At 41.2% G+C, this 15,454-nt stretch overlaps 1 protein-coding gene across 1 annotated transcript in view; it reads right to left on the reverse strand.

Moving 5' to 3' along the window:
- fbxo38 (F-box protein 38) overlaps positions 1-11,533 on the reverse strand; it is an 86,929-nt gene extending 75,396 nt beyond the window's left edge. Inside the window, exons 1-2 of the mRNA XM_084332145.1 lie at positions 11,291-11,533; positions 3,357-3,490 (exon numbers count right to left, since the gene is read on the reverse strand). Of these exons, the coding sequence (XP_084188271.1) occupies positions 3,357-3,490; positions 11,291-11,424 (268 nt within the window). The 5' untranslated portion in view covers positions 11,425-11,533. The remainder of the gene's footprint in view (positions 1-3,356; positions 3,491-11,290) is intronic.
- Positions 11,534-15,454: the final 3,921 nt, after the last annotated feature.

Genomic DNA, 15,454 nt, shown 5'->3' on the forward strand with positions numbered 1-15,454 from the left:
TAAATCAACTTTCTTTAATGAATATAACTCATCAGTTTCGTCAACATAAATAATCCAATAAGGGCACGGTTGGTATGAAAGTGATGGTGACGTCTTATAGTATAATATTAGTGTAGCCTAATCACGTGATTTTCCGATGATCGGGATCGAAAAAGATATATATATAATCGGGATATTTTTTTTTTATTTTTTTTTTTTTATTCAACAAACATGACCATGTTCACGTCTTAAACTCATACTGAGGCCTTAGTTTTGTATATCATCATTCATTTATTTATTGTCACACAGAGCAGAAGAATTTTGCCAAAACAAACCAATAGTATACAGCTGCAGAACGGCAGACCAACCCATTTTTTTTTTTTTTTTTTTTTTTTTTTTTTTTTTTTTTTAAATCCCAATTTCTCACATTACATTCACCCTGAATGTTGACGTTATCCGGGTGAAAAGTTAACTTCATTCAAGCGAGGCATTGCAATCCTTGACATAAATCATTTGATGTATAATTAAATCAAAGGAAATGCGTTTGGGTCTGAGTGTGTGGCTGGTCTGCCGTTCTGCAGCTGGATACTATTGGTTTGTTTTGGCAAAATTCTTCTGCTCTGTGTGACAATAAATAAATGAATGATGATATGCAATTTAAAACCAAAACGAAGGCCTCAGTATGAGTTTAAGACGTGAACATGGTCATGTTTGTTGAATAAAATAAAAAAATAAAAATTTGATCGGATCGGGAAAGATCGTATCGGTAGATACTCAAAATCACATGATCGGGATCAGATCGGGAGCAAAAAAACATGATCGGGACATCCCTAGTAGTAACAGCCATAGTAACAGTAGTAGTAGTAGTATTAGCAGCAGTAGTAGTAGCAGTAGTAGCAGCAGTATTAGCAGCAGTAGTAGTAGCAGTAGTAGCAGTAGTAATAGTAGTAGTACTAGTAGTAGTAGTAATAGCAGTAGTAGTAGTAGCAGTAGCAGTATTAGTAGTAGTAGTAGTAGTAGTAGTAGTAGTAGTAGTAGTAGTAGTAGTAGTAGTAGTAGTAGTAGTAGTAGTAGAAGTAGTAATAGCAGTAGTGGTAGCAGTAGTAGTAATAGCAGTAGTAGTAGTAGTAGTAGTAGTTTATGTTTATGTTTATTAAAGGATCCCCATTAGAGACCCATGAAAGAGCCTCTAGTCTTCCTGGGGTCCTAGACAAAAAAAATACATTACAAATGTACAACAAAGAATACGAATAAAGATTTAAACAAAACACAAATTAAAAATTAATACAAATATACAAATTCACATTATAAAATCTAACATTCCTGTCAAACAAAAAAAATATATATAATACACAGATAACAGTTACATACTTGACATGTTTGCAAGATATCTCTTAATATTTGTTTTGAAAGTAATTTTATTATGTATTGTGGATGAGATGTTTTTCGGCAGAGCATTCCAGAGTGCTATTGACCTATATATGCCAGTGAGTTTGAGAAAATTTTATTTTGGTGCTGATTTTGTTCTGATGTTACCAGAAGCGGCTCCTCTAGTGTTGTAACCATGCTCAGAAGTCATTTCTAACTGCTGAGCCAAGCTAGATGGCTTACCAGTGCTAATAATGTTCCGCAGCAGCATTAGAAGACTCATCGATACTTTATCTTCAACCATCAGCCATGCCAGATGTTCATGCATAAAACCAATACTTGTCCTGTATGAACAGCCTAGTACCAGGCGAGCCGCTTTATTCTGAGCAACCTGCAACTTTTTTAAATTCGATTTTGTAGCTGACGACCAGATAACAGGGCAGTATTCTAAATGAGACAAAACCAAAGAATGAATAACAGATTTCATTATGGAGGGAGTGATAAAAGCAGAACATTTCCTAGTCATAAAAATTCCTCTACCCATTTTAATGACAATATTATTTATATGTTTAGACCAAGATAAGGAGCTATCAATCGTAACTCCGAGAAGTTTTGTGTTCACTTGTTCAATTTGTGTGGTGCCAATTGACAGTTTTAATTGAGGATGCATGCCCAACATGTGTCTAGATCCAAGCACAATGGCCTTTGTCTTAGAGATATTTATCACCAACTTGTTGCACTCAATCCATTCATAAATGTCTGTTAAGGCCCTGTTTAAGGTGTCAGTTACATCTTGCTCAGCTGTAGCTGCACTGTATAATGTTGTGTCATCAGCATACATAATTGTTTTAACATTTTTTACAGCCAACGGTAAATCATTGGTAAAGATGGAGTATAACAAAGGCCCTAGGCAGCTTCCTTGTGGAACCCCACAGTTAATGGGATTCCATTTTGAAAAGCTGCCATTAAAGAAGACTCTCTGTTGTCTCCCTGAGAGATAATTAATAAACCATGATAGTGCATTGGAGGTGAAACCGTAACACTTTAGCTTATCTACAAGCAAGGTATGATCAATTACATCAAATGCTGCACTGAAATCCAACATAACAGCACCTACTAATTTCTTGTCATCCATACTTGATAACCAGTCATCACTCATTTGCAAGAGTGCAGTGCTCATAGAATGACCTTCCCTGTATGCATGCTGAAAGGCTGAGAGCAGATTGTTATTGAAAAAGTAATCCATGACCTGTTTGAATACTATTTTTTCTATTATTTTGCTTAGCAATGGTAAAATACTGATCGGACGGCTATTTGGACCGTTAAATGTTTTATTTTTGTCTTTCGGAAGTGGGATGATTTTAGCTTCCTTCCATGCTGTAGGATGAACCCCACTGATTAAGCACTGGTTGAATATATGACATATAGGAGTAGCTACAGAGTTAACCACAAGTTTAAGTATTTTGCTGTCTAAGTTGTCTATACCGGAGGAAGTGGAATCAGCTTGAGACATAATTAATTTCAAAACTGTTGCTCTATCAATCTCATTAAAGCTAAAGAGACAGTTTTTGCCTTTCATTATTTCTTTCTTTATTAGTGAATGAGATAGTGAACCATCACTACTTTGTAGACATCCTCTTAATTTATCAACTTTATTTTTAAAGAAATCATTGAAGTAGTTTGCCATGTCATGAGGTTTTGTTATGAATTTACTTCAGATTGTATGAAGGAGATTGATGTATTTGATTTCCTGCCCATTATCTCATTCAGTGTTGACCATAGTTTTTTCCCATCATTTTTTGTTTCACTAATCCTATGTTTATAATACTCTTTCTTTTTAGTTTTATTTAGCCTCGTCACTCTGTTCCTTAATTGACAGATGTAGTAGTAGTAGTAGTAGTAGCAGTAGTGGTGATAGCAGTAGTGGTGGTAGCAGTAGTAATAGCAGTATTAACAGTAGCAGTATTAGTAATAGCAGTGGCAGTAATAGTATTAATAGTATCTATTACCTGAAGGCATGTATTCCCACCAGCGGCTGCCACACAGATCCACCACTTTAACCACTCTGAGGTAGAGAGTGACGGCTTCTCTGAGCTTCCTGGACAGACACTCCATACACATGATGTCCTTCATAGGGAGGTACCTGGAGAGACACAATGGCTTCTGTTACATGTGTCCAGAAGGACAAGATGGACGGACAGACAGGCAGACAGAGAGAGAGAGAGACACAGACAGACAGACAGACAGACAGACAGACAGACAGACAGACAGACAGACAGACAGACAGACAGACAGACAGACAGACAGACAGACAGACAGACAGACAGACAGAGAGAGATGACAAATGAACAGGCAGATCCGGATGTGCCCAAATTAGATTTTGTTGCATTCTGTGATCCAGATGAACCAGAACACATCCAGACTGGTATTATTATCTGATGAACCAGAATCCATAGGCAGTCAGACTGGTATTATGACATGGGCCCAGGAGTCCAAAACCTTTGATCACAATCAGATCCGACAACTCAGACAAATTTCGTCCCGATATTTCAAAGCAATTCAGGATCGAATCACCCTTTAAAAGATCCCCAGATCTTGATTTTAAGCACTGGAGCATAACTGAGAAGGATTACGATTTTCTAACCTTCAAATTATATATCATATTTGGGGGGCTTTAAATGTGCAATATGTAACTTTTTGAGTGTCAATTCTTATGGCCCTACAAATGTAAACAACCTTTTATTTTTGGCTGGACACGATGGTGACCCAGACCTATAAAAATGCAAATGTGTGTGAGTAACTGAGTGACTGAGTGAGTGACTGAGTTACGCCATTAGTCAGCCAGGTGAAGTCACTAAATATGATTTATTATATTCTTCTTAATAAATGTCTCTAAATTGTTATAGTGTCCGTCTTCCTTATGTTGTTCTTTATATCCAATAGGTGGAGATATATCGGCTTAAAGGTGCAATATGAAACTTTTCTCGAGTATCAATTTAGGTTATATAGTCCTATATTCTTGAAGAGTATTACTTCTAGATGGATAATGTGCTCTTATGGCGTCCGTTCACGAGTATATACGTGTTTCGAAAAAGAGCGCTGTGGACCAGAGCCACGTATATACTTGTGGCAAGTTGTTATTGTTTTATTCCATATTTATAACGCTTATTAGGTACCCGATCCACTAGCAGGATCTTTTCACATAATTTTCGAAACATGCAGTACCGGCCAAATCCGCTTAGGGGCGCCATCGCTCCACTGCAGTATCATTGATGGGATTTAAATAAAAAAAATGCAAGTACAGTTCTGTGGGCGGATCATAGATCCTTGATTCCAAAAGAAGACCCTCCATCTTGGATCAGCTTGCCGAACGTTTTTTTCAGCGTGGAATAATGGGATTTATGATTAGCCAATGTGCATATCGATCTACCAGAATCCGATGACTGGTGAGGAAATGCTGCCGGCGATCACATGGCCTGACGGTAGGGATGGGTACCTTTCACATTTGAACCGATACCGGTACCCAACGGTACCTTTTTTCGGTACTTTAGTCTCAAGAAATTTAATTTACCTACCTCAGTCGTAAAAAAAAAATCCAAACTTCAAATAACTACAATTTCGACAGTTTTCGGCTTGTCATTGCTCCGACTGCTATGTTGTTGAATCAAGTCAAATCCTAGGTAAGCATATATTGTGCGTGTGAACGTTGACATGAAAAGAAAAAAGTAAAAAAAAAAGTAAAAAAAAAAAGATTAATAAAAAAACATTTATTTTATTTTATTTTTATTTTTTTTTCGTTTTCTCACTTGATTCGATACTCGGTAGTACCGACGTGTTTCGGTTCGGTACCTCAAAAGTACCGAATTCGGTACCCATCCCTACCTGACGGTAGGATAATATTACCCCAAATTACAGCTGGATTGGACATTGTTTTATAACGTAACGTGATCGATCAGTGAAAACGCTATATTGAACGCACACTGTATTGCTAATCAATAATAGTAATCGGCGTTCCCCGCCGCCCCCATTTCATCCATAGATGCTCTGTAATAGTCCGGATGCTACACAGTTTGTTTTATTTCACTCGTATATATACAGCAGAAATGGCGTTTGATATAACGGCGCCAACGTTTAGCCTTTTTTGCAGCCCCCTGAAGAAAAGCCTAGACGAAAAGTGCGATATACCTTATATTCACGACGCTATAAAATGACAACCAACCGATGGATTTTTATTTTCTTTAAGCCATTATGAAGGCACGGTTTATGCACTCAAGTGACAATGAGAATGGACAGATAGCAATACTATAAATGATATATAAAGCTCTTAGAAAGTACATCGGTTTGTTTACAATCCGCTGTCCTCTGAGGCCTAAATCGCCGCGCCCCGCCGGTCGCCATAGTGTTAATTGTTCTCACCCCACCATAACTCAAAATACAAGCCTGTATTGCTTTAATGTTTACAAACAACTTTTAAATCAAAAAAAAATGCACTTGCAAACTGCTATTCCTTGTATCAGAGCCAAAAGATTTAGATGTAGTAAAAAAAAAAAATTATAAATTGTATCCACTTTTTCTCTATTTTTCTCCCATCCCAATTTAGCCGTGCTCCCTCCCCTGTCTTTTTTTTTTTAACTTCATTTTTTAGCGTTTATCGCTTTTCTGGTCAAGCATGACCGACAGATGCAGGGTGAAACGGGAGGGAGAACAGGGGAAGACATTCGGCAAATGGCGGCGGGTCCGGGAATCGAACTCGGAGTCAACGAGATCCGTGACGCAGCACGGTATTCCTCGACGCGAAATACATGGTGAGCTACTGGAGCTCCCCTCCCCTGTCTTGATCGTTGCTCGCATGTGCGCCCCACTGGCCGGTCGTAGGGAGGATAGAAGCCCATCACATGTCCCCTCCGATACATGTGGAGGCAGCCAGTCACATCTTTTCACCTGCCAGCGCGGACTCTCATTGGCGAGGAGTAACGTGTAGGAGGCTCACACTACCCTCGCCATCTCCTGTCTTTGCTGTGCAGGCGCCCTGACCGACCTGTAGGAGTCGCTGTTTACAACCCGCTAACTGCCAATTGAGTCAGTATGACGGCCGGCCCAAGCCGGAGGCAACGCTGACAGCCGGATTCGATACCGGTGTCTCGTGTTGGTGATGAGCGCAATGTCCGCTGCGCCACCCAGCCGCCAAAAGAAATATATATATATATTTAAAACAAGACTAGGTGAAAACCTAGCATATGGCTGGACCGCGTATTGGCATGGTCACACATGTGCGAAATTAACATTGGTGAATATTCGCTTCCCGTTATTGTATAGTCATTCGCTTCCATTTGCGCATGTGTGACCGTGCCTTATATGGGTGTGCAAAATTTTGCACAATTATCATAATTCATGTTTCTAGGGCTGGTTCGCTGTTGCGTTCAACCAAAAATAAAATGTTATTTACATTTGTAAGGCCATACTATTTTTTACATATTGCACCTTTAACACTTTCAGAGCCCTTGATTAACCTTGATTTACCCGTTGAATGCCACCATCCACTTCAATGTTAGCGTTAAAAACGTCTATGTTTTAAACTATGGCTATGTGTCTAATCTGCCCGTCGCTTATCAATGACTCGTTTGCAGTCAACATTGTCGAAGCAGATTAAAAAATTATCGGTTCATTTTCGTTTTATAGCATTTTGAAAAGCCCTCGTTTTCAAGGGAAATATAAAGATTCCATGATAAGACATTTACTGGAATATTCTCGAATACACAAAAACTGTCATTTTTCGGCCTATTTTTTAATAGTTTTCAAATAAACGCTAGATTATCGATAGTATACGTGTACGTATGCACGCTATAGACGCGAGCTGAAAAATCGATTCTCTTAATTCCTCATCAGCGATCGCGCACACACAGACACATCACACATAGGGCAAACGCTGAGATCTCAGCGAATACAACTCTGATTATCCCAAGACTGGTAAAATAGATTCGTTACCTCAGATCAGATGTTCTCCAAAAAGATTATTCCAATTCCTGATCGCCATTCCAAATATCGATCACGCTTATTGATTGATTATTGGCTGCTGTGAATATATATTCCAGGCTGATTCCCGTCCGGCGATGACTTCCATGTTGATCAGACTTCTTGCCAGCACAAGGAGCCAGGTGGCTCCGCCTCTACAGATCCCAGGTCAGTCTAAGCGACTGACCTGCAGTTACACAGGGATAGACGATAGGGGGCGCTTTTTTCCATTCTGAGCTCCTGTAGGGGCTGGTGTACCAACGGGAGACTCGGTTGATGAAATATGAATTCAGATCGCTAATAAAACAATTAAACGATATTTGTCGTCGTGGGCACTCAACGGGGGGGCTGATAAAACGAGATATGTCGTCCGTGGCACTGAAAGGGTTAAAGCCCCCAAAATATGATATATAAAGATGAAAAGCCATGCATGATCTGACCCCTAGGTGGTCAGACTGGTCTTATGATCCGATGGTCCAGACCACACCCCTAAGTGATCAGACTGGTCTTATGATCCGATGGTCCAGACCACACCCCTAGGTGGTCAGACTGGTCTTATGATCCGATGGTCCAGACCACACCCCTAAGTGATCAGACTGGTCTTATGATCCGATGGTCCAGACCACACCCCTAGGTGGTCAGACTGGTCTTATGATCCGATGGTCCAGATGTAGGGATGGGTACCTTTCACATTTGAACCGATACGGTACCGGTACCTGTGAATCGATACCGGTACCCAACGGTACCTTTTTTCGGTACTTTAGTCTCAAGAAATGTAATTTACCTACCTCAGTTGTGGAAAAAATCCAAACTTCAAATAACTACAATTTTGACAGTTTTCGGCTTGCCATTGCTCCGACTGCTTTGTTGTTGAATCAAGTAAAATCCTAGGTAAGCATATATTGTGCGTGTGAACGTTGACATGAAAAGAAAAAAGGTAAAAAAAAAAAGTATATAAAAAAAAGAGTATATAAAAGAAATAAAAATCGGTATCTCACTTGAATTGATACTCGGTAGTACTGACGTGTTTCGGTTCGGTACCTCAAAAGTACCGAATTCGGTATCCATCCCTATCCAGATGACATCTGTAGGTGGTCAGACTGACACTGGTATCAGAATTCTACATAGTCTGGACATAATCTAGTGTATCGGCACAGATTACCTGATCCAATTTCGATTCACAAGGTTCTGATTCGATTCGATTCAATTCAATATGGATAATTAGGCTCGATGGCCCTGGTTTCAGAGGCCCAGCGCCTGTTATTGTTGTCAGAAGATGTAATTTGGAGTTTCCGTAGTAGTTCAGCAAGAAGTCAGCACAAAGCTGATAATGCGGAAGGACTTCTATAAATCTAGTACTTATTACCAGACATGCAAAATAGCATAACTCATTCAGCATTGAAAAACACGTCCAAATCAACTAACAAAGTCTGTTGAGAGTTCCACAGAGTTCCACAAAGAGGGAGTTCCACAAATCATGTTCAACCCAGATTCGGCACAAACAAGGGACTAAACACATTTCACAATTATGCCACAACAACGTGGAACGCCGGGCGGCTAGGTGGTGCAGTGGGCAAGGCGCTCACCACCAATGCAGGAGACGCTGGGTTCGAGCCCAGCTCTCCGCATTGCTATCAGCTTGGCTGGTCGTTCACACTAATACAATTGGCAGTATTAGGGGGTGGGAAAGCTGATGGGTGGGGATCGGACGTTGTGGACAGCGACTCCTACAGGTCGGTTGGTGCGCCTGCGCAGCAGAATCAGGAAGCGACGGGTGCGGCATGCCCTCCAAACGCAGACCCCCGACGCCGAGAGATCGCGCTGTGCAGGTAAAAAGATGCGACTGCTGCTTCCTCGTGTACCAGAGGGGACACGTGATGTAAGGCTTAGTCCACATTGCAGCCTGCTTGTGGGAGGCATGGCCTAACAGCGTTCGAGACAGGGGAGGGTAGAATTGGACGATACGAAATTGGGATGGGTGAAAAATAGAAAATAGGAGAAAAGGTAGATAAAAAAAAACAATGTGGAACGCCCTACCCACAGCCGTAAAAGAATGTGAATCCCTACCCACCTTCAAAACCGCCCTCAAGAGCACCTACGGGAGGCTGCAATTAGAAACTGGCCCCCGTAAATGTCCAAACCCAACCCCCACCCACTCACCCAACGCCCTCCTAATGTACAGGTTCCTCCCCCTTGAATGTATATAGTTTCTGTTAAGATCTCTGGTAAACAGTACATATATCTTGTATGTCATAAATGTAACATTACTGTATGTCTGTCATGTATGTCGTAAATGTCATGATATATATCTGTATATCTGTATGTTGTGTATGTCATGGATGTTATTATGAATTGAAAATGGGGGACCCTGATGTAAACAAGACGAAAGTCTCTCTCTGGTCTGCATCCCCTTAACACTTTGAATGCCACTCACGAGATTTCTCTGAATTATTTTTTTTTTTTTTTTTTTTGCGATCTGAAAAATTATTGCATCACCCGAGCCTACCCGAGTATACCCGAGCGCCGCTGGCGATCAGATGTGGAAAAAAGCGCCCCCTGTCGTCTCCCAGATGACATAAGTGATTTTGGAATAGACTCAATGAAAATGGGGAAAAAAATCCGGTACTCCACATTTTCCAGTCCACTGATGCAGCCGGGGTTATCACAGTTCATTCTGGAGCCTCTCAGACCCGCGGAATCATGTACTGCACTGTACACACGTTGGATCCATACACTTATCGATTTTTTCGAATGGTGATCAGGAATTGGAATATACCAGTTGAATACCATCTGATGTCAGGTAAGGAATCTATGTTATCAGTGTTAGGATAATCAGACTAATTTTGATGAAGATATAGGCTGTTTTGTGAAATGGGCTCTTTCGGTTTCACTGTAAAAGTCCAAGAGGAAATGAACACGGCGATTATCCGTGCGCGGCTCGAATGTGCTTGCGTGCACGTATAATATTGATCATCTAGCGTTTATTTGAAAACGATTCATAAATAGGCCGACAAATATCAACATTCTGGAATATTCCAGTAAAAGACGATTATCATAGAATGGTCCAGAATGAACTGTTTTTTACCTCAAAACGGGTGCTTTTCAAAATGCTCTCAAATGGAAATGAAGCGATAAAAAACCAATCTGCCTTGACAGCACTGACTGGAAAAGGATTCTTTGATAAGCGACGGGCAGATTAGACACATAGCCATAATTTAAAACATAGATTAGGCGATATTAAGCGCTACCTCTGGCGCCACCTCGTGGCATTCAAAGTGTTAACAAGTGTGTGTATTGAGCCGTGTTAATAAGATTTTCAATCGATCAATAGTAGACCAAGACCAGAGCCACAGGATGGCCCACTCAGCGAGGAGACTGCAGCCCCGGCATCAGTTCAGTGGCTGAGGATCCATCAGCCGGCGCTAAACCATAGACATTGCTAAATGAAATTCAAGGACTTTCAAGTACTTTCCTAAGCACTATTTTTCATTTTAAAAGGGTATTTAAAAGGATACAATTTACTTTTAAATGCTGTTTTTTATAGAAAAAAATCCAATCCAATATTTATGGCAAGTTAAAACCAATTTCTGACGATTAGTTAAACACTGTAAATAAAAAAAAATCTATTTCTTGATTCAGAACAATTTTATCATGAATGAACAAAACTTTCAATGTGAATGGTTGATTAGCACCTTGTTAAAAAAATTGGCTGTTTAAGGAATTCCAGGCCTTGACTTTTTTTTTTCAAAAATCAAGCACTTTAAGCACTTCAAGGACCTTGTGCGGACCCTGTACATCGCTTGTCAAAATGGATACGCTTCGTTGTGATGATGTTGACACAACAAAGAAGAAACGGAACAGAACAGAATAATACAATAGAACAGAATAACACAATAGAACAGAATAGAATAATACAACAGACTAATGTCACCTGAAGATGTGGCAGAGAACTTCATGGGACAGTTCGTTGATGTAGTCTTTGGGTTCGTCATGTCTGAGGATGGGGTCCCCTCCACCGCCTCCCCCGATAGACTGGGTCTTGGTGGACTTCCTCCTCGGACCCATCACTTCCGTGTTCAAGGTCAGAGTCTCACACACACACACGTCCTCCCTCCTCTGGCCGAGGGTTCGCTTACTGAGGCATGAATCACAACTCCTTCAACCACTTCTCACACTGAAGTAGTCTGAAGAGCAGAAGATGCAAAGTGGGGAGGGAGGATGAGTACAATAACAGTATTACTGATTCAGTAATACAGCATCTTTATCAGTAATACATGGAGTGTGAAAAAGGTGACGGACAATCATCCTGAATTTCCCTAAATGCCCTAATTTGGGATCGAAGAGGTAACTGTAGCCTAAATGTGACCAGTTTGCAGGTATGTAATATAGGCTACTATCTATGTTATCGGTAATAACAGTATATTTATAAGTAATACATTCGCTACTGTGGCTTGTGTGACTTTTCAGTAACTAGTTGTGTATAACTTGCTGTAAACCGACTGCTACAGGTACATACTGGCAGACTGGCTGACAATTCCTAGACAAGGGGAAAGGCCAATGATTGTCTTGTTCATCCAGGTTAGCATAGGAGGACTAATGAGTTACATACAATGTGTTGGCCGAGCCAGTATTATAACAGCTGCAGCAGCACATAGTTGAAGGATAACACAGGCACTGTGTAGAGTAGCCTATACTCCATAATGCTTCTAGCTCAGTAATAACTGGTGGGCCATCACTGCAAGAAGCCTTAAGATAATGTTTGCCCAATTGTCTCTTAGAACACAAAACATATTCGGGTCGCTTTTAAGGAATTGGCCGTTCAATTCAGATATAAATTAGTACCGTTTGGCCTGAGCCCTCCAACTTGCACTAGAATTATCTCCGACCACCACTGCTCAACACATAGGAGAACAACACTGTTTGTGCAATAGCCATGTGCACACAGCTGACCTGAGGTCTGATGATGCACTGAGTGTGTAGTAATGATGACAGGTGACCATGTGTGCTGCCAACCTGAGATCTGATGCACTGAGTGTGTAGTAATGATGACAGGTGCCCATGTGTGCTGCCAACCTGAGATCTGATGCACTGAGTGTGTAGTAATGATGACAGGTGCCCATGTGTGCTGCCAACATGAGATCTGATGCACTGAGTGTGTAGTAATGATGACAGGTGCCCATGTGTGCTGCCAACATGAGATCTGATGCACTGAGTGTGTAGTAATGATGACAGGTGCCCATGTGTGCTGCCAACATGAGGTCTGATGCACTGAGTGTGTAGTAATGATGACAGGTGCCCATGTGTGCACTGAGTGTGTAGTAATGATGACAGGTGCCCATGTGTGCTGCCAACATGAGGTCTGATGCACTGAGTGTGTAGTAATGATGACAGGTGACCATGTGGTGCCAACACACTCCCATCTTGTCGCTAATGTTAGCAAGTTAAGGTACTAATGGATAATCTAGCTGCTTAGCTTGCAACTTGTCGAGAATGTCTTTCCTGAAACACAAATATAATACTGCTAGCAAGCGTGGAATACTAACATGACCGTATTTAAGAAGACAAACGTGAGAGATAACCCCTTAACGAACACAGCTAGTGTCCACACAGCGTCAACTACAGAGTCAATCAGGTTCATCATGTTGGTGAGAAACACAAACAAACAACCCAGCGGTGGCGGTTAGTTAACGTTAACTGTCAGGCAAACGTTACCAGGTTTAAAAACCTAACACGGCAAAGAGGTACAAGGATAATGAAATCGAATGTCCAAATAATCATGTCACGGTGAGCTTATTCAGGAAGTTCTCTCGTCTCTTCCTAAAAAGCGACCCAGAGCTAAGCTAGCTAACGTTAGCTAAGTTAGCATAGCAATAAGTCCACACACACCGATGGCTGACGCTATCTCCCCACCACCACAACAACACAGTCCAGAAAACAAAACATTGATAATTGTACAAAGATGTTGTGACTTGCTTGCCTCTTTTTAGGATCACTTGGCCGCTAAACAGATCAATGTGAAAGATGCAGTTCTTGCTCAGCAGAGATGCTTTCGCGGACTGGTTAGGCTAAGCTAGCAAAAATAACATAGGGCACTTCCGGTCTAAACGGAGAGAAGTTCTTCAAAATAAAAGTCTTTATGTTTGTCTATGTGTCACTATAAAAAATTTAAAAAAAACTTCAATAATGCAATTTTCATAGCTTTTTAAGAAAGCTAACTTTATCTCCAGGAAAAGATAAAAATAAAGGCAGTTAAAGTTAACAAGTTAAATATAAGGTACAGTACAACACTATATAAGGTACAGTCTCCTCCCCATCATATGTATATATTTTCTGTTAGGATCTCTGGGTAACAGTACTGTATATTTGCATATCGTATATGTCACAGATGTAACAGTACTATATACCTGTATGTCACGTATGTCCCTATGTCATAAATGGCATGATGTCATGCATGTTGTGTATGTCATAAATGTCACTATGAATTGAAAATGGGGGACCCTGATGTAAACAAGACAAACGTCTTTCTCTGGTCTGCATCCCCTTAACAATTGTGTGTATCTTTCACGCTGAAAGGAAAGCTCACAGGCACCTGAAGGCAAAGAAGAACGACTTCGATCACAGAGAGTAGATGGATGAGAAGAATCCGCCGACCAAAAGGACCGTGGGAGAGGTTTGGAGGAGATTGATTGATTGATTGATTGATTGATTGATTGATTGATTGATTGATTGATTGATTGAAAAGTTTATTAACAGATTGCAGAATGGGTACAGTACAGTACAGCTCAATACATACAATTGTTAAGGGGATGCAGACCAGAGAAGACTTTCGTCTTGTTTACATCAGGGTCCCCCATTTTCAATTCATCATAACATATATGACATACACAACATGCATGACATCATGACATTTATGACATAGGGACATACATGACCACCGTCCTGCCGATAAATGCTGTTCCGTGGGTCTCCACCCGGCTTCCAGGGCCTCCCAGAGACCTTGTTTGGTCTCTCTGCACTGACTTCAGAGACAGTGTCCCAGGTTGTCAGCACAGCAGTCTCCAGCTGTTCCAGGAGTAGCAGCCTTCAGAGTGATGGCCTCCAGTCCACTCTAGAGCCCCTTCTATTCCTCCTGACAGGAGAGTGCCGATGAGTCAGTGGACATTGAATACAACCTCCAGTATTCTAACGAGGACTGCCCCTTGGAATCCTTGGTGATGGGTCATTCCGCCTAACCACAGCGTGAAAATTGGATCCCCCCCCCAACAGGATGTCGGTGATAATAATAATATAGTGTTGCTATGGATGATAGATGGATGGAGAATAGAACAGGCGAATAATTGGTATGTATCGTATTTAATACATGTAATGAAGCACATATACATACATGCATGGTAGCAAAAGTATCTAAAGTGCATAAGAACATTAAAAAATGTAAATAAAAAGCATAGGGATACGAGCGCTGGTGTGAAAATAAGATAAAGGCTAAAAGTCAAGGCCTGAAAGTGGAGCGGGCATGGTTAGACGCCGGTCAACTGATGGGGACTTGGAGCAGATCCATCGCGCCTGTGGTGCTCAAATCCAGTTTAGCCAAATCAAGGAATGCGCGGGGAAGATCACACCACCTTGACCATCTACCAGGTCTCAGCTGTGGTCACTCTTATTCGCCTCTGAGGCTGTCTAGCACTACTCTCCACATGCAGACCAGGCCAATCAGAATGCCCTCTCAGCCTGACGTTAGCTGGCATCAAACAGGACCTCAAACAGCATCAAACAGGTAGAGGAAGACATGTCGGTCACCCTGCCCTCCTCACCTTGAGTCACAGCGGTTCTCAACCAATCATGTTCTTTCCCTCAACCAATGAGGATGCTGCCCATGGTAAGACGAATGCTAGGCTGGTAAAGATATGCCTCCTAAAATGTCTAAACGGAAGTACAGGAAGTACCGGCTACAGGCTTTCCGGTTTTCGACAAAACAATTATAGAAACGTGTGAAGTGCACAATATTTCCTCGTTTAAGCCACTGCAACGGCTTTGCCTGAAGAATTTACTACATGACCGGGACGTTCTAGCTTGTTTGCCAACAGGATTCGGGAAA

The sequence above is a fragment of the Notolepis coatsorum genome, assembly GCF_963971535.1.
Source record: "Notolepis coatsorum genome assembly, chromosome: 16".
Lineage (NCBI taxonomy): Eukaryota > Metazoa > Chordata > Actinopteri > Aulopiformes > Paralepididae > Notolepis > Notolepis coatsorum.